The sequence below is a fragment of the Lissotriton vulgaris genome, chromosome 11, assembly GCF_964263255.1.
Source record: "Lissotriton vulgaris chromosome 11, aLisVul1.2, whole genome shotgun sequence".
Taxonomy (NCBI): Eukaryota; Metazoa; Chordata; class Amphibia; order Caudata; family Salamandridae; genus Lissotriton; species Lissotriton vulgaris.
The window spans coordinates 728,809,850-728,831,678 of NC_141699.1; the positions used below are offsets into that span (position 1 = coordinate 728,809,850).

Sequence of the window (21,829 nt, forward strand, 5' to 3'; positions counted from 1 at the left end):
ACAAAACACTTCTTACTGCTCTTCCAACTTGGCTAATTTCCTTCAAAGGACCTTGTACCCACCCGAAGAAGGCCTGGCCCAACAATCGCTGCCGTTTATGCGGTCACAGTCAAGAAAGCCTGCTCCATCTAATCTGTGTGTGCCCTAGCCTCCTATCTCAGAGGAGGACATTGCCACACCCAGCGCTGAGAGCCCTTTAAATCTGGTTCTGTCCTCCTGCAGTAATGACACTCTAGAGCGGCAAATCCATCCAGCTAGCATACAAGACAGCCAGGTCTCTGCTTGAGGCAGCAAAGCAGCTTCCACAGCAAGCACTGCACGACCTTAACCACAATCTAGTATCGACAAAAGGGCCAACGTTGGAAGCAGCCCGGGTCTAACATCAAAAAGCTGCAACAAATTGAGCGAAGCTCGCATTTCAGCACTTGAGAGACTGTCAGTTTAAACTATTTCAATTAATTTCACGCCTAGACCCCCAGCAACAGGGAAATGGAATCTCACCAATCAGATGAATCTTATTCGATAACAATCACAGGTCACAGTTTTAATTTATTAGATGCACTTTAATCACTAACAAGCATTAGTCACTCACTTTACATTTACCGGCACTTTAAGCGGTGGTTTTTGGAAGGCCCAGTTTAAAACTTTCCTCTTGCTTTAATTGTGAAAGTCTGTGCCATCAGATGTGTACTCCGTGCTGCCTTGTTTTAATGTGATTGTCTGTTTTAATTTGATCTCTTGTGAACTTTACCAATTTTTTGCAAAAATATTCAGATGTATATTGCAATGCTTTTAAGTAACTGGCAATAAAGAGCATTACATACTATATCATTTTGTTTAGTCCACAGACACAGGCTTGGTTGCTGCAAAATAAAAAAGTTTAGTAAATTCAAATAAATAGACTGTACACATTTATGTTATTTTTGCGAATCCCCAGCCCTTAAGTGTTTGATCAGTGAATAACACTAGGTTATCATTAGAAATCTGAATGGACTAGAAAAAACAACTGGTTAGGTGCCTAAATTTACAAACTTGTCTAAGACCATAAACCTTCCAATTTCCAGAACATTTTCTACCAGGCTCTTAAGTTGTGGCTGGAGAGGTTGGGGACAGGAAATACATGTCTGTTCCCAGCGCAAAATGGAAAGCTGTGTACAGATGTTTCTGGTTGAGGCTATCTAGGAGGTTATTCCTTTGCCTGGGACCTGAAGAGCAGGCTAGTGAGAAGGAGGACAAGTGAACAGTTAAAGTTTGCTCAAACACGAGTAGTTGATGAGAAGCCTAATGCAGAGTTTGTTGGTGATGATTAGCGAGAAGGACACGCGGAACTTTTTCAGCCACTGAACGGTTGCTATCGCAGTTTTGACCCCTTTCTTCCTGCCAGAGCTTGAATGGTCATTGGGCTGTCTCAGGTTCCAACCTCCTGGTACTAGTTGGAGAGATGACATAAAGGACATGCTGAGGGTTGTGAATAGCATTCGGGTTCTCATAATCCGGTTTCTAAACCTTCTGTCTCATTTATCCTTTCAATGACTTCTTTTATCCATTGAATGTAGTCTGATACGCGTGTGTAGACTCCATATTTGCCTTCCTCAGCACAGCCTTCGCCCCAGCTGATGACTCCCATGAGATACCAAGTATTGCGGAAAGACATGACAAAGGGTCCTCCACTGTCCCCTTTGCAGGAGTCCCGGGCCTCAACGCTGTAACCAGCACAGAACATGCTACCTGTGATGACCTGCTGAGTGGACTTCATGCATGTCGTCTGGCTTACCACAGGCAGACTGACCTTGAGGAGGAAGCGGCTGGAGGGCCCCATGTACCGGGTAGACCCCCAGCCGCTAACCATGCCTGTTTCTCCTTCCTGGAGCAGCATGCGAGCCAGGCCAGGGTTGGGTAAGCAGATGGGAATGGCAAAGTCATTGAACTGCACCTCACTCCTCAAGTGTAGCAGGGCAATGTCATTGTCAAAGTAGATACCGTTATAGTAAGGGTGCATGTAGAACTTCAAAACAGCGATCTTCTGCTCATCCTGGTCGCGACGGAACTTGTCAAAGTCGCCTATAAGAATGAAGAGAAAGTACAAGAAGTTATGTTCTAAGTAATGCTGACTTTGTTTGCTTTTCTACTTTTTAGTACAGGCTGGAGGTGGATCTAGTAAACCACGCGTTTATAGGTTGTGCTGCTAAGCAACCCAATTGGAGCCTAAGTATCCTGTTTAAGGCACCATTACTTTGAAACTACTAAAGTGGCTCTGGAATGTAATGGACATGCTAGAGAGACTAACAAATGTAGAGGATGTTAGGACTGGAATAATGACTGTTGGAAAGGTGGGAGAGCTGGTAGTAAAATGTAGATGAATTGCCAGTGGAGGGAAGGATAGGATCAGAAAAAAAGACCCATGCATAAGTAGGCATACATAGAAAGTATAGGACAGTTTTGTTGGGAGCAGGGAGTGTAGAGGGGAAAAACACAAAGAAATATACACATTGAAGGAAAAGACCACGCTTTGAAGTCAGGAACCTTTAGGAACTGACCTGCATGGTACATAAAGCTCTGTGCTCTGCATACCGAAAATTGACATTACAGAACCTCAAAGTCATCCTCGCACGTGGATCAAGACCCCAGTGAAATTCTCTCAGCCTACTTCCAAAACCCAAACTTTCAAGAAAAAAGAACTCTCAAACAAGGTTTACCTCACCCCTAATGTTTGCAGTTCCATTCTGCCCCAGCCATCTAAACCAGTCCAGCCACGAAGTATTTAAAAACAAGCATTAGTAATGCCAGTAGATCTGGATTTAAAGGAATTTTTGTATGAAATGTGAAGCTTTACAAGTTGAAAGCATGGGAATAGATATGTATTTGTGTGGAAGCAAAGAACTGTAGAATAATATTGGTGTACGTTAAAAGGTCAGGTGAAAGTAGCATTTTCAAGCCAGACCTAATAATCCATGTAGCCCTTGTCCCATCTCCACACATTATCTAGAACACTTTAACAGCATTACAATGTCATGTGTGTGCCCCTGAAAGTTAAAGCTCAGGCGGCTGGATAAATTAAAAAAATGATCATAGCTGGGTGAAAGACGAGCACATTTTTGTGGAAGCACGCAGCTTCTGCCCAATCAAAACATGTACTCCTGACTCCCACCAGAGCCACTCTCCTGGGGTTTATCACATAATTGTCCGGGACAGCTGCGCTGTCAAGCCAGACCATAACAATGGGCTGAAGTCCCTCTTATTTAGTGGCACAGACACCTTTAATGATTACCATAACCCAAGAAGTTCTTTCAATGTAGATGTTCCCATTTTGTCTCCCTCCTCTCCTGGTTTATTAGTGTTGTGATGGCTCTCTTGCATGGACTTCCACTGGCAATGTAATTTTGTATAATTTCTTCCTGTTCCTACCCTTTTTGTCTGATCGGTACAATTGTTTGTACTTTGTACACTACTTGTGTTAGTTGCAACTATTTGCCACTTTGCACCCCAAGTATAGTGTTTTGCTGCTAAATTCATATCTTGTATGTGTGATATAGAACTCCTACATAAAGGGAGAGGAAAGGATGGAGTACTCATGGAGGGAAATGATCTCTGTGCATATTCCTGAAAACTGCCTTAGGTGGCAGTGTTGTGCATGACCTAGTGATCAAAGGATAGCTGCTTATTTAAACAGGAAGGAGGTGGCTCGATGGACGATGTAGGCAGGACCTGGCTGACATTGTGCAGAGGATAAGAGTGTGATTCACCAGGTGAATGGATAGGGTCACTCCGGTACTACTGGCACAGGCATGTGCGGCTCATCCCTGCCCCCTGACAGGGGACCTAGACGAGGATGTAGAGCGGTTGCAAGCATGGCTCCTGGAGAGGCTTGATGACCTTGCTCCTGTGAGGCCTCCTCGCAAGTTGGATAAACGTGCATCTGCCCCTTGGTGTACGGAAGCACTGGTGGCTTCACGTCGGCAATGCAAAGTAGCGGAAAGACTATGGCGAACGAAATATGACCTGACGGCTAAACTTGCCTATAGGTCTTTAGTAAGAGCTTACCACCGAGACATCCTCTCTGAGAAGAAGGGTTATTTCGCGAGGAAAATCGAAGCTGCCTCTAACTCTTGCAAGGAGCTATTCGCCATTGTGCGGGAGTTTACGGCTTCACGTACTTCGTCGAATCAGACTCCTCCTCCAGAGTCTTGGGTCAGCGCGATTGCTAACTTTTTTACTTCTAAGATCCGGCTGATCCAGGACTCCTTCCCCGTGCAGGAGCCAGAGGTGCCCTGCCAGGCGGAGGCTGCTCCGGTCGTCCTGTCCAGTGCTGGCCCGGTTCTAGCAGTCTTTCCCCCTCTTTCCACTGCCTCATCGTTGGATCTGATGGACTGTCTAAAATCGGGCTCACCTCGGGATGCCTGCCCTGCCAAATTTATTGCGAAAATGGCAGTAGCCATTAACCCATATGTGAACCCCCTGCTGAACTGTTCTCTTGAGCAGGGTGTGGTTCCTCAGATATGGAAGCAGGCGATGATTATTCCCCTGCTTAAAAAGCCCGGACTGGACGCGGAGGTGCTGGCGAACTACAGGCCTATTTCGCTGTTGCCCGCTTTCGCTAAGATTCTTGAAAAACATGTGCACATGGTGCTTGCCGATTATCTGGAGTCCCACGATCTACTGCACCCCAATCTGGATTCCGCACCAATCTTAGCACCGAAACAGCTCTCCTGGAAGTTTCGTAGGCGATAAAGGAGGTGCATGATACAGGTGGCAAGGCGATGTTGGTGATGTTAGATCTGTCGGCGGCCTTTGACACCGTCCCCCACGAGGGTCTCCTCGCAAGACTTTTTGAGATCGGTCTAAGGGGGACGGTGCTCAGCTGGTTCCGTTCGTTCTTGGCAGGCCGTCGACAAACGGTCTGGGCCTCTGCCTGCTCTGCCGAGATGTCGCCATTGGGGGTCGGAGTCCCTCAGGGCTCAGTGTTGAGCCCGACTCTATTCAACATCTTCATGACCCCTCTGGCGGCTCTGGCGGAGTCCTTTGGGGCTCAGATCGTTTCCTACGCCGATGACACGAAGCTCCTCTTTACCTGTGAGAGTGGTGCGGATTTCGACGGAGAGAGTATCCGGGGTTGCCTTGGGGCTGTTTTTCAATGGTTCCAACATAACAGCCTCAAGTGCAACTCTGATAAATCCGAGGTCCTCTTCTTTGGGTGCAGTTCAGATCCGGACTGGAAGGTGTGGTGGCCAGAGAACATGTTTCCACCAGAAAGTTCGTCCCAGGTGGCTAAAAACCTAGGGATTAAGATTGACAACGGCCTAACACTGCGATCGCAGATAATCGGTCTCACTGGCACCTGTTTTGGTCTGCTCCGGATGTTGCGCAAGTTTCTCCCCTTACTATCGGAGGAGCATAGGAAGATTACAGTGCAGGCGATAATTGGCTTGAGAATTGATTATTCGAACATTCTTTATCTCGGCCTGCCAGAATATCTGCTTCAACGGCTGCAGGTGGTCCAGAACTCGGCAGCACGGGCAATCTTTGGACTATCTCGCCGTGCCAGAGCCTCAAACCTCCTGCAGTCACTGCACTGGCTTCCCGTCCGGAAGCGGATAATTTTCAAGGCCTTGACTCTGGCGCATAAAGCTCTGCATGCCTCAGAAGCGAAATACCTTCAAAAAAGGCTTGCCTTTTACCATCCAGCCAGGCCCTTGAGGTCAGGATCCTTGTTCCTCGCCTCGGTTCCGCGTGTAAAAAGGGGTCGTATTGGAGGCCGTTCTTTTGGACTGCTGGCCCCCCAGCTATGGAATACGCTTCCAATGGCATTGCGCAGTACATCAAATTTATTGGCTTTTAGGAAGGGTCTCAAAACCTGGCTTTTTACTTCTTAGTTGTTCCCTGGGGTTGTTTTTTTCTGGATCCTCTTTTTTTCTGTCTTTTACTTGTTATGTTATGAGATAGGTGTGCAAACCAAAGCGCCGGGACACTCTTTGAGTAGCCGTGCGCTATATAAAATCAAGTATAACATAACATAACATAGGGGTACCTGAATCCTGCCCGGGGTAGGGTGTTCTTTGGTGTTTTTTATTAGAGAGTGAATGAACAATAAAGATTCTAGAAAGACTTGTTGGCCCTGTGGGAAAAGACCCATAGAGGCTGGGAAAGACCTAGTGATTAGGCTAAGAACTGGGTGGCCAATAGTAGGTTTACTCTGTGCAAATGGTGGGTGTGCTGCTTCAACAGTCCAGGGGTGTAACTATCAATAGTGCAGCAGGTACAGTGACACTGAGCCCTTTTGGGCCTACACCACCCCATATTTATATATATATATATATTTTTTTGCCATGTCAGGTAACGGGGGCTGATTTTCATTGCTTGCATTAGTGTATGGCACCCTAGCTCCTTAACTGCAAGAATGTGGTCCCCTCCAATCTGAAGCACAGAGTGGCGCAGATCCATGGGCAATATAGCACATCGGAGTCCTGCTGGGGGGCAGCAAGTCAATACGTCGCTCTTATACACCATCAACTCTGTTAGAGAGTCTGAGAACTGGACAATAATGTCTACTGTCTTTTGTGGATACTGTCTCCAAGTCTGCAGCAAACCTAAACAAGTGTTAGCCCTAGAAGCCTGGCATCCCTCTTCTGGTTGTTACTGAACATGTGGAGGGGAATATAAAACCACACACCCTGCACAATGGAGAACTCAGTGGTGCTGATCATTTTCCCCTCAAGGTTGGGGAAGTCCACTAAAGAAAGCTACAGAGACCTGGGAGAAGGTATCTTGGGCATTGGGACGCAACAAGACCTGACAGACTTAGCAAGTTGTCTTTCACACACACTGGACAAGAGGCTACGCAGGCTAGGAATGCATATGTTTACCATATGACTCTGTGGGCCATCTGTATCAAGAAGTCATTTTGCGATTTTCAAATAGCGATTTTTTGCGAATTGCAAAATGCTATGTATGTAGGCTTTGCAATAAATTTTGCGAATCCTACATATTCCTTAATTGCGATTAGCAAATTGCGAATCGCAATTAAAGAATACTTTCCCATTCATTTCTATAGGCCAGGAGGCCCATAGGAATGAATGCGAAAGTATTCTTTAATTGCGATTTGCAATTTGAGAACCGCAAATTGAGAATAATTTCAAGGGTGCTGGGGTGTCAAAAGGACACCCTGATGCACCCCTGAAAAAAGCATGGGTGCACATGTGGCGCACATACATGCCCTAAGGGCATGTATGTGCTTCACATTGCACTTAGAAAAATGCAAAAAAGTGCATTTTTTTAAAGAAATCGCAAATTACCACCAACTTGAAGTTGGTGGTAATTTGCGATTCCTTAAGGCCAAATTGCACTTTTTTGGTGCTTCCTACATTGCATTTAAGAAATTGCAAAATTTACAATTCCTTAAATGCAATCACAAATTTTGCGATTCCTTATGTTGCCTTAATACATACCATTTGGCAAAATTGCAAATGCAATTTGTTCTTGATACATACGGCCCTATATTATGTGGCCCGAGACTGATTTCTGAATGTCGGAGAATGCCTCATCCCCTATGAAGAAACAAATTCTGCTCCCCTATAGGAGTGCAACTCCTATATTTCTGGATCTTCCTCCATTGAGAGCAAGGGGCATGCAGTATGGTTGTCTGTGGTCATTTGGAGGGAAACCCACACAGTGAAACCTGAACTCCCAAAGTACAGATGAGGGCCCTGGAAATGTAAGGTTGTGAGAGAGCAGATGATGCATTTAGGAGTCTACAGATTGTCACCCACTGTTCAGACAAGGTAAAGTAGGCTTTCCACTTCACGCATGCTGGTTCAGCTTCCTTATTCCCAATTGCTTGACATTCGGAAAGCGAACAACAACCTAATCTGGGTTTGCAAACACTTGGGTGGGACTCAAGGACGCAAATGCAAAATTTTCAAGAGCAGCTTCTCTTGGGGCATCTGCCTTTAGGGATATAAGGGATATGATTTTCTGATGAAATGAAGGTATTACGGGGGCACTGTACATGCTAAAGGATAGCATAAATGCAATTATTTCAATCCGTTGTAACCTATGTTATATTACAGCCTTTATTTCCCTTACCTATGGTGACATGATGTGGATTAACATCCTCAAAGCAATGAGAGGCAGAGATTACCCAGCGACTACTGATCAGGCTCCCGCCACAGAAGTCCTGCCCTTTAAAATTGCGGATCAGGACCTGTTGAGAAAAGAAGGCAAATTAATAGAAGGTGGAAAATACAAAGTAACTTTGTGGAAGCATGAGTATAGCTTCTAGACTAAGGAATGCTCCAAATGGAAATGGATCCCTGGGCCCTCCACTAGAAATGCCAAAGCAAATTAATTAATATAAGTCCCGAGATGAAATAGATCAAGCGTGCACTTCTAGGTGCTCAGTTGCATGATACAAAATGCTGTTTAGCCAAAGCAATAGAAAATCTCAAAAGAGAATTGCTCTCAGTTTTCTAGATTATCAAGATAAAATCACACATATTCTTCCTACCTCATATCTATATACATTATCATAAACACTGTAAAGTATGTGTTCGTGTTCTTGTTTTCATGGTCTTAAAATGCATTAAGGGGCATTTTTACCAATTTGTCATGCAGAGCAGCAAATAACCTTGCTGTGCTGTGTGACCCGGGCCGTACTGGTAACCCAAATCAGTCCTGGCAATTTTGCCCGACCCGCCCCCGGGAGGATGGAGGGGTTTGCAAATGTGAAGCACTGCTGCTTTTGTACTGGGGGCTGGATTTGTAGCAGCACCGCTACAAAACCAGCCGCCACCTACAAAAAGTTCCCCCGCAGCTGCAAAACCGGCCTCACCCTTCCAACCTCTTGGGGAAACGCCTGATGCCCGCTACGGCCAGTCTGGCCTTGTGAGCAATAGTGGAAGGTCATGAATGCGCTGTATTAGACGTAGTACAACACATTTCTGACTTTTCTCAGCGCTAGCGCACAATGTGCTGCCTGGCAGCAACGCAGGTACTCTTGTTCCAAGACGCAAGGGTGCCTGCGTTGTAAGCAGGATTGTTTTTGTGTAGGAAGGGGTACCTTCCTGCACAAAAACAATCCTCTGAGGCATTTTCCCCTTTCGTGCTTCTGAATGCAGTCAACATTGAAAGAGGAAGTAACGAGGAGAAATAGGAATATTTGGGGAGGTGTAGCAGTTTGGGAGCATTCCCAGGTCTACCACTCATGGTAAATCTGGGAATACGTCAAAAGCCTTGGGTTTTGTGTGGGAACACCTTCCCTGGGGCAGTGTAATGCAAAACAGCGACTTACGCTGTGCTACTCTGGATTTATCAAGCCACTCAGGCCCATGCAAAGTGGCCTTGCGTGGCTTGATGAACCACATTTTCAGGATACCGTCCCACATGCACCCCATTGCGTGGTGCAAAAATATACAAACCTCAACATTTTAATTTTAATGGGAGGGGTTGAGTTTTCTATGGGATGGTATATCAATGGTGGGCCATGTATGGTGCAGAACTTACTAATGCTCCTTCTTGGCAGTAATATCTTTATACCTGCAAATTTGGCTCCACCCCCTATTTCATGATGTGGAGACATGAAAGTACACTTTAGCGTAACGTAATACGTGTGAAAGGTGGATAACCAAAAGTAGTACAGTTACTCAAAAACCCATGTGTAGATTTACCCGTGTGGAAGTTTATCTTAATGAATATTCCCCAATGTTTGTGGAGTGTTCCACTTTTTCTGTCTGAATGACTGCTAATAAAGTACTTAAGGACATGCAACATTTCAATATATCTATTCCAATCAGAGGAGTAAACAGTCAATAACAAGGAGGCAAGATCAATATATATAACGTGGGTATCGGTGTACCCACTTTGTGGCCATAGGGAAGCGACTTGATGCAAAATGTGATCCATTTGGCAATAGCCTTGGTACTCTTCTCTATATCTCTGTTACAAAACACTTTGCCCTAGTAATTCAAATGTGCCTCAATGCTTAGGGCCATATTTCATGAAAGGGTTGTGTTGCTTATTTGCTTGTAAATTAAAGACGATATTTAATAACTTGTGTATTTCTTTCATGTATATTTGTTTTTGTTCTTTTGTATATTTTTTGAGGTTCAAATCATATAAATTAGTCAGGCCAGGGTCCACGACAATCATACGATTCAGAACCACTCTTTTGGACAGCTCTGACTGCAATTTTTAACCTGAAATATTTGCTATTATTGTTTCGGTGTTACTTGTATAGTTTCGCTCTATTACAAAAAGTAAAGTACGAGAGTGTATTGTTTGATATTAACATTTGTATCCGCTTAAAATTGGTGGATAAAGGCAGCCATGTTGCATTCGTTATGGTGACAATAAAAGTTGTAAGTTCTTTTTCACTTACAAAAGTCACATTGTGAAATAGAGGGAACAGGTTGACTCTAATGTCCAGGTGATCCATTCAGATACTCAACTGCAGGAAGGTGCAACGTATTGACCTGTTGTTCCATATATTCCACAAAAATGTCAGGTGCATAAAAACTCCCTCAAAACTATAGAGACGGGAAAACCGAGATCATATGGTTAGATATATCAAAATATGTTAATTTTGTGTGTACCAAAACATCCTTGGTGTGTCAAGTATAACTCACCCTCCCCAGGGGTGGTAGGTTTTCACCTACTCCAAGGTAAATGGTGCATTTTACACATTCTTTAAATAATGTAAAGAAAAAGTCATAGCTTGTAAAGTTAGCTCAGAAAAATACCTATAATATTTTTGTTCATTTCTACATATTACTTTGTGCAATATTCTCATCCTGGCTAATGCAAATATTTACAAACCTATTGGCTTTGCCAGTGCTTGTTTGATATGTAGGTGTGTACTGTCTGAATTTACATGTGTAAATGCCTTTGGGTTAAAAAATAAAGAAAAATATTGCCTATGTGAGTAGGGTGAACTTACCATAGCATCCAAGCCTATGTGGGGGACCCCAAAAGGACCCACCTGGCATAAAAAATAGATTTTTTTTTTATAAGCTTTTTCTATTGGGAATGTGGATTTTGGACCAGATTCATGGCTCTTGGACCTTCCAGTAGGGTTTGGGTGCATGCATGAGTTGGGCACATGCTGCAGTTGGACACAGGGCCTTGCCCCATGGTATGTCTGGCAGTCAACCCTCCCCTGTTGTGCACAACCTTAGGCCATGTGCTGTGGTGGTTGACTGAGTGTGGAGCTTAGGGAACAGGTTTTGCTCGAAGTGCAGGCCCTGTTGTCACTCCAGGCAGTTCATGGCTAATCTATGAGGAAGGCAGTAGGCTCACATCAATGGATGATGTGGATGCCTAAGGGAGATCCCATACTTCTTAGAGTGTCAGTATCATGTCACTAAAACAAGCCGACTGAGTGATCCAACAAGGGCCAGCACCCAAGCTGTTATGAAACTGGTCCTACCCTGACTCAAGCTATCCTTGAGACAAGTAGGAAATTAGTGGCAGTGCCTGCTGAAGAGAACTGGCATGGTCTTTGTGCCCTGCCTGTCACTTGAGCACTCTCAATTCATAACTTGACCTCACAGCTGTAGCATGTACTGTCGACATTCAGGTGTGCAGTGGGCTAAGGGAGAGTGAAGGCCTGTATCACACAAGACTGCATGTTGGCTCTGTGAGAAGTTGGCCCGATATGCAACGTTCGCTATTCTAGCGACCGCTATGTATCGTTCCAACGACCCTTATGGTGTTTGGTTGTAAGTCAACCTATAGACCAGCTATCCTAGTAGCGTGGATACGAGCAGTCTAAGGCTAAAGACTCGAGAGGGCGTGTTAAGCCAGCTGTTATACCACATATACCCCTTGAACACCAAGTGAAAGGACACCACACAAGTGTTATGAAAATAAACAGTTATTTATTAAGAATCACAACAGCCCTGTACTCTTTATGAGGACAGGGTACTAAGCACAAACCAAATCTCTTAGGAAAATACTTCAAGTGCACAATTAAAACAAGTGTCCGAGGACACGGAAAGTTTAGTGGTCTCGGGCGGACCCGAGAAGGCAAGTCGGAAGCGAGGGACTCAGGACCCTAGAGTAAGAAGGCTATGCAGGCACCGAAATGCCGAGTTACCTAGCCACGAGGGCTGCGGCCGCACAAGTCTTTCAGGCGTCGGGGTCTTCGCTGACGAGCCAGGAGCCGGAAGAAAAGGTGGTCAGAAGAAAGCAGACCAGAAGGGTAAAGATTCTAAGGGGGAACAAAATGACCAGAAGTCTTCGACAGGTCCCTAACAACCCAAAGAGGGTGGGGGTCAGGCTCCCCAAAAGAAGAAAGAAGGCCAATCCAAAAGATGGTGCCAGTACTGCAAAAGTAAATCTCACTGGTTTAGTGAGTGCACCAAGAAAGGAGGAGGGCAGACTCCTGCCACTGCAGCCCCTAAGGCACCTGTGCCCCCTAGTACAGCCAGCAGTGGTAGTGCACCTCCCAAGGGTTTAGTAGGGTTAACCCTGGGTTCTGAGGGGCGTGACAACTTAGTTGGTACGCTCACTCAGGCTGTCCTTGTCAGTACAGGGGATGTGGATATGTCCCCTGACGTAAGTCCCAATACTTTGGGCAAATACCGACAGACACCTTTCATAAATGGAAAAATGGCTCAGGCCTATAGGGACACTTGTGCCAGTGTCACCATGGTGACACCTAACTTTGTGGACCCTGGACAGATCATGCCAGGTACAGAATTCCTGGTGACCAATGCAAGCAATGTCACTACCAATCACAGTATGGCAATTGTAGCTCTTTTCCTTGGGAGGTGTCTGGTCCGTTGTTCCAGGATCCAGCACCTGTTCAGTGGGGCATTTCCTGACCTGTGACCTGGTCACAGCGAACACATGTGCTGGCAAACCTAACATTTCCATGTGAGTCCGGTGCTCCACTTCTGACCATTGTGATGACTCCAAATCATTGCCCAACAAACAATCCACTGGGAGGTCTGAACTAACTACAACCTTCTTTTGGCCAGTTACCCCTCCCCAGGAGAAAGCTACAATTGCCATACTGTGATTGGTAGTGACATTGCTTGCATTGGTCACCAGGAATTCTGTACCTGGCATGATCTGTCCAGGGTCCACAAAGTTAGGTGTCACCATGGTGACACTGGCACAAGTGTCCCTATAGGCCTGAGCCATTTTTCCATTTATTTTAAGGTGTCTGTCGGTATTTGCCCAAAGTATTGGGACTTACGTCAGGGGACATATCCACATCCCCTGTACTGACAAGGACAGCCTGAGTGAGCGTACCAACTAAGTTGTCATGCCCCTCAGAACCCAGGGTTAACCCTACTAAACCCTTGGGAGGTGCACTACCACTGCTGGCTGTACTAGGGGACACAGGTGCCTTAGGGGCTGCAGTGGCAGGAGTCTGCCCTCCTCCTTTCTTGGTGCACTCACTAAACCAGTGAGATTTACTTTTGCAGTACTGGCACCATCTTTTGGATTGGCCTTCTTTCTTCTTTTGGGGAGCCTGACCCCCACCCTCTTTGGGTTGTTGGGGACCTGTCGAAGACTTCTGGTCATTTTGTTCCCCCTTAGAATCTTTACCCTTCTGGTCTGCTTTCTTCTGACCACCTTGATTCTGGCCCTGGTTCTGTTTAACTCTTGTACGAACCCATCTGTCTGCCTTCTTTCCCAATTCTTGGGGAGAGGTCAGCTCCGAGTCGACAAGATGCTGATGCAACAACTGGTTCTGACAATTGTTTAAAATTTGTTCTCTCATCATCAAATTATACAATCCTTTGTAATCAGTAACCTTACTGCCCAGCAACCAGCCCTCAAAAGCCTTAGTGGCACAATCGACAAAGTCAGACCAATCTTGAGACTGCGTTTTCTGGGTATCCCTGAACAGCACCCTGTACTGCTCAGTGGTTAGGCCAAACCCTTCAACGAGTGTATTCTTCAAGACGTGGTAATTATTAGCATCCTCTACCCTTGTGGTGAGGAGCTTGTCTCTTCCTTTACCTTCAAAGGAGAGCCACAAGATAGCTGCCCACTGACTCTGGGGAACACCTTGCACCGTGCAGGCCCTCTCCAAAGCAGTAATCCATTTGTGGATGTCGTCCCCTTGTTTAAAGGGGGGCACTATCTTACCAAGGTGTTTCGTATCAAAACTCCTTTCCCTATTACTAGGTACAATGCTGCCACCAGTGGGGACTTCCCCACTTAACTGTTGCTCTCTAGCAAAGGCAAGCCTTTCTTTGGCCAGGGCAAGTTCTTCCCTTTCGATCCTCAGATTAGCTGCCCTTTCCTTAGCTTCGTACACTCTCCGCTGAGGGGACGTCATCCCTCTTTGTGAAGAGTTGTGAGAGCCATTGGTTTGAAGGGATCTGCCAGAGTCTCTTGACAGAGATCTGGCTCGTCCATTCCCAATGTTAAGCTGACCTGATAGTGGCCCCGGGGGTCCCCCAGTACCACTGTCATGTTTGCTTAAGTTGGACCTGCTTAGTCTAACGACTTCTACCTGTCCCTTATCTGCCTCATCCCCAGAGGGATCCTTATCCTCATCATCCTCCACATCTTCGTTCTCAGTTGAGAGGTGGATGAGGTCAGGATCGCCTCTGGTTCCCTCAAGGGGAGGCATGTCTCCTTCTGGATTAGAAGAGCTAAGAAGGGTCTCAGCTTTTCTGGCATCATAAGTCTCCAAGAGACCAATCAGAAAGGACGTTGTGGGGTTAGACCCCTGCTTGATCTTCCTGGAGTGACACACTTGTCTTAACTCCTTGAAGCTCAGCACAGTATATCTTGAAGGGATGACCTGTGGAGGGTCAACTGACACAAGGGGAGACTCAGAGTTTCCTCCTTTGTCCGACATACTGTTTCTAGTGTGGTGTAAGTGATGCACCTACCTACACTATGTGTTTACCTACTGTTCCCTTGCTAAGAGTTGCAGCCAAGGTGTGCTACGCCTTGAGGAGCTGCAACAGCTGGTTCAGTAGAACTCAGAGTATTCTAAGCTTTAGTTATATGTACTAACAGTACTTATGCGATCTTTCAACAAGATATTCTTAGGATACGTGTGGTAAAACAACAGCAAGCTCAAATCCCACCGCTGCCACCAATGTGAGAAGTTGGCCCGATATGCAACGTTCGCTATTCTAGCGACCGCTATGTATCGTTCCAACGACCCTTATGGTGTTTGGTTGTAAGTCAACCTATAGACCAGCTATCCTAGTAGCGTGGATACGAGCAGTCTAAGGCTAAAGACTCGAGAGGGCGTGTTAAGCCAGCTGTTATACCACATATACCCCTTGAACACCAAGTGAAAGGACACCACACAAGTGTTATGAAAATAAACAGTTATTTATTAAGAATCACAACAGCCCTGTACTCTTTATGAGGACAGGGTACTAAGCACAAACCAAATCTCTTAGGAAAATACTTCAAGTGCACAATTAAAACAAGTGTCCGAGGACAAGGAAAGTTTAGTGGTCTCGGGCGGACCCGATAAGGCAAGTCGGAAGCGAGGGACTCAGGACCCTAGAGTAAGGAGGCTATGCAGGCACCGAAATGCCGAGTTACCTAGCCACGAGGGCTGCGGCCGCACAAGTCTTACAGGCGTCGGGGTCTTCGCTGACGAGCCAGGAGCCGGAAGAAAAGGAGTTGCTGGCCGGCGACCAGTGATGAATAGTTCGTAGAGATCCAAGCCTGGATCGGAGATCGATGACACCTGAAAGCAGAGGGGACCAAGTTCGTACTACTAGCCAGTAGTCAGAGGGTACCAGGAGGGCACCGGTTGGCCGTCACCTCGACCAGGTGAGTGGGCGACGCTAGGCCCTGCAGTCTCACGGACCAGGAGGCGTTGTCGGCGACCAGGATGGAGGTGCAAGCTGTCCCACGAAGGATGATGCTGTCGGCGTCGCTGGGCCCAGGATTGGGGCAACAAGCCTTGGCAGATCTCAGGGCCACGTGGTAGGCCTAAGATGGCGTCTTGAATGGACCAGGAGGGTCCGGGGTGCTCCTCTCGGAAAAGGGAGCAGGGGCCGGTCTGGAGCAACCAGACCAGCAGCGTTGGTTGTCGGATGTCGTCAAGGAAGGGCACAAGCCAGCGGCTAGTGACCAGACAACGTGCTGAGCAGCGAGCAGAAGGGCCCCACGCAGATCGTGGAGATGCTGGGAGACTGCACTTCGGTGCTGGAGCGGCTCAGGGTCGGGGCTTCTCGGACCCCAGAGCACTCACCAGAGAATGGCTTCGATGGTCGTGCTGGTTAAGAAAGCGTGCAGGTTTTGATGATGGCCGGTCCCTCGAGGTCTCGTCGCACCCACAGATCACAGCTGAGCTGATGACGTGGGTAGAGGTCCGAGGTGCCAGGGAAGCCGGTTCTCGTCGAGCTGGGCCGTCGGATCCTTGAGGAAGGACTTGCAGCAAACCGCAGAGTTCTTAGATGGTGCCCGCTGATGCAGGGTGACTACTCCTTAGTCACAAGGGAGAAATCTTGAGAAGAGTCTCAAATGTCCTTTCGTAGAAAGTAGTTCTTGATTCAAAGATGATCTAATTTGGAAGGGTCCCCGCTCCGGCCTTTATTCTAAAGAAAGGGGTGGGTACATGACTAGGTCCTGCCCTAAGGGTGGGACCAGGAAGGGGGGTAGTTACACCCCTCTCCCCTGCCGGACTTTCCCCAGGCCAGGGCTGGCGCCCCTGGAACTGGTTCTGACCGGCAGATGCGTAGTGAGCACCGGGGTGCCACTCCGCAGTCACCTTCTTGCAGAAGCCCTACCTACCCAGAATACACAAACCCTGTCTGGGACGGTGCGAACACCGCCCTCGACAGGAAACCCTTTGTCCAAGCGCCCCTCGCTGGAAGGACTCCCAGCAGCAGGAGGTCAGACTCGTGTCTGTGGTGGCAGCATCCATTTGGTGGAGCTGAGGCTTTAGTTAACTTTAACCGGGGTTCACAGTTACGTACATGTCGTGTCCCTCTAGAAGGGCGGAATGCTAACCTCGTCGCCAGAATTGGTGAGAGGGCAGCATCCCGATTCGTATGACACCTTACTCGACATGCCTTGATAACGCGATACCGAAGTTACCGATGTGGTACGCGTTATCATGGAACAGCCATTGGGTCTTGATTCCGCAAGCTGCAACCGGGCTCGGCTCGGGCCAGAACCTAGTTCACACGAGCCCACGCACTCTGCCTTCAGGATTGTCAAGGCCTGCCATAGGAGTGACTGATAGGAACTCGGGTGTCCATTGTATGGTTAGATATAGAGCTACTATACCTACAGCAAAGGGTGCTTACACGACTTTGCCCCAGCTGTCATGCAGCCAGTTGTGTCAAATTTAGGAGGCCAACCAGGGGTGGCATAATACATGCTGCAGCCCCTGGCGGCCCTGGGTACACCTATGCCCTGCGTTACGGGGTCTGATAAGGTGGCCCGGTACCAATTGGTAAATGCACCTAGGGTACATGTTGTAATTTAGAAAGAGAACAGCCAGGCTGTGGGTCTGATTAGCAGGCCCACAGCCAGAGAAAGTCGTAAACCAGTGAAACAAAAGCAAAAAATCCGGGTGATCATGGGATTGCAGACCCTACTCTCCTACAGGCTCTTAGCCACATTAGTCAAACATGAGCCGTGACCTTCAGCCTCCCAGGTGTGCCCCGGACTAAGCAGGGGAAGTCAAAAATCAAGGCTTCCCTGTCAAGCCCAGTGGGCTGCCGGTAAGTAGTGGGGTGGATTTTCGTGGTAAGGCCTAGGGAAGAGAGACACTATTCACCCCAGTCCCATCTGCCTGTGCGCAACACTGTCTGTGCTTGATTAGGCAACCTGTGTGACTAGGTACCAGGCACGAGCTGGCTCCAGCCCCCAGCAATGACTGGCATCAGTATGACACCCACTGGCAGCATGAGCATCACTAGCAAGGTCCCCATGTCAAGAATTCAGACAGAAAGTTGGCATTTTGTGGGTGGGGCCCAGGAGCGTAGATTCACTAAATTGCCATGGGTAGCGGAAGTGACATCACTTGCCCTTTGACGTGTAATGACATCTTAGGAAGTGATATCACATAACATCATCCCTGGTAGCATTAAAGGAAGTGATGTCACATGACCTTTTATCCTGATAATATCACATGTAGCGACATCACCAAAGTTTAAAGCAAATTACAATAGCAGCACCAGTAATAAAAAAAAGACAGAGGAGGTACGAGTCTGCTTAAGTTATTACCCATATTCCAGCACAGCTGCAATCATAACAGGGGTGAAGCCATCACATACCCAAGGGCACCCATCATTTGCCAGACGGCCATTCTGTGCTGCCCAATTACAGCCCCCAATGTCCAATTACTGCCCTCAATGCCAGCAGCTCTGAAAAAGAACAGCTATGGATGAAAGTAACACAGATCAGGAACAGTGCAGCCTTCACTTATATTCGAAGACTTCTGCAATGAGTGCTTGTGGTGGTTCTCCCCTGAGGAGATAACAAAAATGGGGTCAAATTCCAACCAAATTGGCTAAACAACCATTGTTGTGCCAAACCAATGTAGCCTGATGCTCCCTAGGAGCTGACTATTTGTTTTCCCAAATGTGAAGTGGTTGCCCCTTTATCATAATGGGTACACCCAATACACCATGAGTGTACTCTCAAAAGCACAGGCCAACAAAGATTATAACAACATTTATAAAGTGTTTCCATACAGAGACCCCCTCTTTCAGCCAGTTCAATGCAGCTGTTTCGTTCCTGGTTGATTTAAGTAGAGTTAGCACAAAGTGTCCAGTTTTGTATCAACCTCTACACTGAAGAGAAGTGTTTATTGATCCTGGGCCTGAAAGGTGGGTTAACAATGTAACAAGACCAACTGGAACAGTTTCTGCTCGTTTTAAAGGAAAAGTGCATGCTAGAAACTGATTTCTCTTTTACTAGTGCTGTTTAGTCACTAAAGAGGTCAGGGGTCGCAGAAACAATGCCAGTCAGGCGTTGCAAGGGACAGGGGCAGCTCTAGGCTCATGGTGGCCCTGGGCAGGGAGTGGAAGAGGGGGTCCGGATGGGGCAGAGCGCAGAGGCCAGTAAAGAGGGGGGGGGGGGGGGTGTCAGGTTGTTTGGAAGTGGAACAGAGCCGGAGGCTGCCAAATCCCTGCCAGGGGCCGCCACACAAATATGTATCCATCTTCAGAGGATTATTATATTAAGGATATATATTGGAGTGGTGGCCCCTGGCATTTGGTGGCCCTGTGCAGGTGCACAGCTTGCACATGCCTAAGGCTGCCCTTGCAAGGGAGAGCCCAGGGGTCTCAACTGCGACCCTTGGTGACCCCTAAATGATGTCTATGGTGGGGCATGCAGCATGACGTGGTACTGCCCCCACATTTGCGGTAAAACCCAACTCTGTTAGAAATAAAGGGGTCACAACACATTACAGATCACTTCAACGGGTGTCAGAGGAAGTTAACCATTACACCAAATTCAGTCTAGCCCGTTTCACAAAATACTTGATAATGTTTCTTTTAACGGCTTAAGTAATGTTCATAATCGATGATACAGAATCAAATGCACCAACCCGGGTTTTAGTGCAATAGAAAAACAATACATAACCTAACATAGACTTGTATAGCATACCATGAAATCAGGCACATTTTCTCACACATCTACTAGAAAGGTTGGCCTCCTGCTCCTACTCACCCAGCCTACATGCAATTACGTACCTGCCATGGGCAACCGCCAAGGTAACATCGAGCTCCTCCCACGATTCTGGTATCATTCAATTGCAGGTGTTCTCTTAGGTTTATTGACTCATCCCAGTCGACTTCATGTGCCTCGCCATTCATAAACCTGAGTGTGGTATCATCTTGTGCCTTGTTATTACTTAAAGAACAGTCCAAAGATGATGTGTTTCCAGTGCAATTTGGATTGAGATGTGTGGAATTACCAAGAACTGAGTGTGTGGCATTATCAAGCAGAGGGTTTGTGGCACTGTTATTAAGTGGCAATGATGTACCGCTCAGGTGATAACTGGTGGAATTATCCTGGGGAGCGGTTGTGGAATTATCTTGGAGAGAATCCATGGAGACATCCTCGAAAGAATGTGTTGAATTATCCCAGAGAGAATTTGTAAAATTTCCATGTAGGGAGCTCATTGATTCAGTTGGAAGGGATTGCATGGACTTGTTCTGTTGAGGGGTGCTCGAGTCATCATGTAGAGAGGGCACGACTTCTCCGAGCAGAGATTGGGTGGTATATTCCCGTGGGGAGTGTGTAGAGGTGGTCTTCTGGGTATGTGTGGAATCATCCAGCAGAATCCACAAAAAATCATCCTGGGGAGGTTTCACGGCATCGTCCTGGAAAGACCGTGTGGAACTCTTGGTTAAACCACATGGGAATAGATCTGTAAAAATAAGAGTTATTGTTTACATCTATAGAAGTAGATACTTTGTTTAGCAAACACACACATATTGTGCAAGTTTTGTTAAGTACTTGGAGTGGGCCATCTCTTAGCAGTGACTGATGTATGCAGGGTGTCTTCCTATAAGTAAGTCTCAGTTATGACCCGAGGGTTTGTTTGGGTTCTCATCTGTGGCAGCTATGAAGTATGTTTCTGCTCTTAATGAGGAAGGTATGTGATGATCCTCCTGTGACCTGCTTTTCCTTATTTCCAATGCAAGTAAACTTGACACCACCCTCTAGTGCATCTCCATGCTGTTTCACGAGCTGTTAAATGTTTTGTATAACACATTTTGTTCAGAGTGCACAGCATACATAATGATTGATCAACTCCCATCTCAACAATATAAAATTGGTCCCACCAGATTCACATTAGACTCTTTACATAGCTGATTACATCAGGGGAAGCTCATTGGGTGTGAGCGTTATTGTCAGCATGGTTACCCCATCCCTATGCTACCTAACATAAGAGAAAAACTCTAAACTTTGTCTGACCTCCCCCCCCCCCCCTTCCTCTCCTCCTTTGGCACCACATCACACCCACTCCAGTATCCTAATTGGCGTCTAGTCTAGATTACACATTGTTCAATATATTTTTGTTTTCAAGATTCCTTTTTGGTAAGCATTAGATGTTCTTGTAACCACTGTAAGCCTTCGCTTGGGATCGGAGTCAGCAGAATCTGGAATATGTAGAGCAACCAAGGAAGAATATTAATTTTCATTTCATTAACGCGCCCACACCATGAAATGTAAAGTCCTTTCCCTTTATGAAGGTACGTTAAAATCCATACTTGAAGTCGGCTCAATTTCCTTTTGTCCTTTTTGCCACTAAATTGTTAATGTGCACCCCCAAATATTTGATAGAGACGCTCACCTATCTTATTTGTGGAAGGCCTTCATTCTATCTGCTAAAAGTGATATATTTAGGGGCATATTTATAAGCTCCTATCGCCACAAGAATGTCACTTTTAGTGACGTTCCTGTGGCGAAAAACCCTTTGCCTTATTTACCAGGCGGTGCTAGGCCACTCAATGTGGCCCCTTTTCACGCTACACTTAGCGTGAAAGGGGTATGCAATGAGTGCTGTGGTGAGCGTTCCGCCACAAAACCCATTGATTTTGCTGTTTGTATGTGTCCTTCTTTGTGCAGCACCCAAACGGGCATATGTATAAGAGTAGCGGAGGGCTGGTTTGCTCCACAATTGCTAATGCCATGCTCCGTCACTTTAGAAATGCAGTAATACAAGGTATTTATAGTAATATGATGCACCCCTGCGTTTCTCTCTGCGCTTGCGCTAAGTTCAGCTGCCTAGTTCCAACACAGGCACCTTCGCACCAATACTAATTCAACACTAATCCTCTATGTGTCCCGCAGTAGCGTGCTACTCGTCGGAAAAGCGCTTTGACGCCTCGTCAGGGGTAGTAAGCGCTATATAAATGCAATTACAATACAA

The 21,829-nt window shown here is 46.7% G+C and overlaps 1 protein-coding gene across 1 annotated transcript in view; it reads right to left on the reverse strand.

The window, feature by feature from the left end:
• Window positions 1-542: 542 nt before the first annotated feature.
• Window positions 543-21,829, reverse strand: part of LOC147683399 (coagulation factor X-like) — a 214,253-nt gene continuing 192,966 nt past the window's right edge. The window contains exons 7-9 of the mRNA XM_086943818.1: window positions 19,641-20,320; window positions 8,080-8,197; window positions 543-2,061 (exon numbers count right to left, since the gene is read on the reverse strand). Of these exons, the coding sequence (XP_086799944.1) occupies window positions 1,487-2,061; window positions 8,080-8,197; window positions 19,641-20,320 (1,373 nt within the window). The 3' untranslated portion in view covers window positions 543-1,486. The remainder of the gene's footprint in view (window positions 2,062-8,079; window positions 8,198-19,640; window positions 20,321-21,829) is intronic.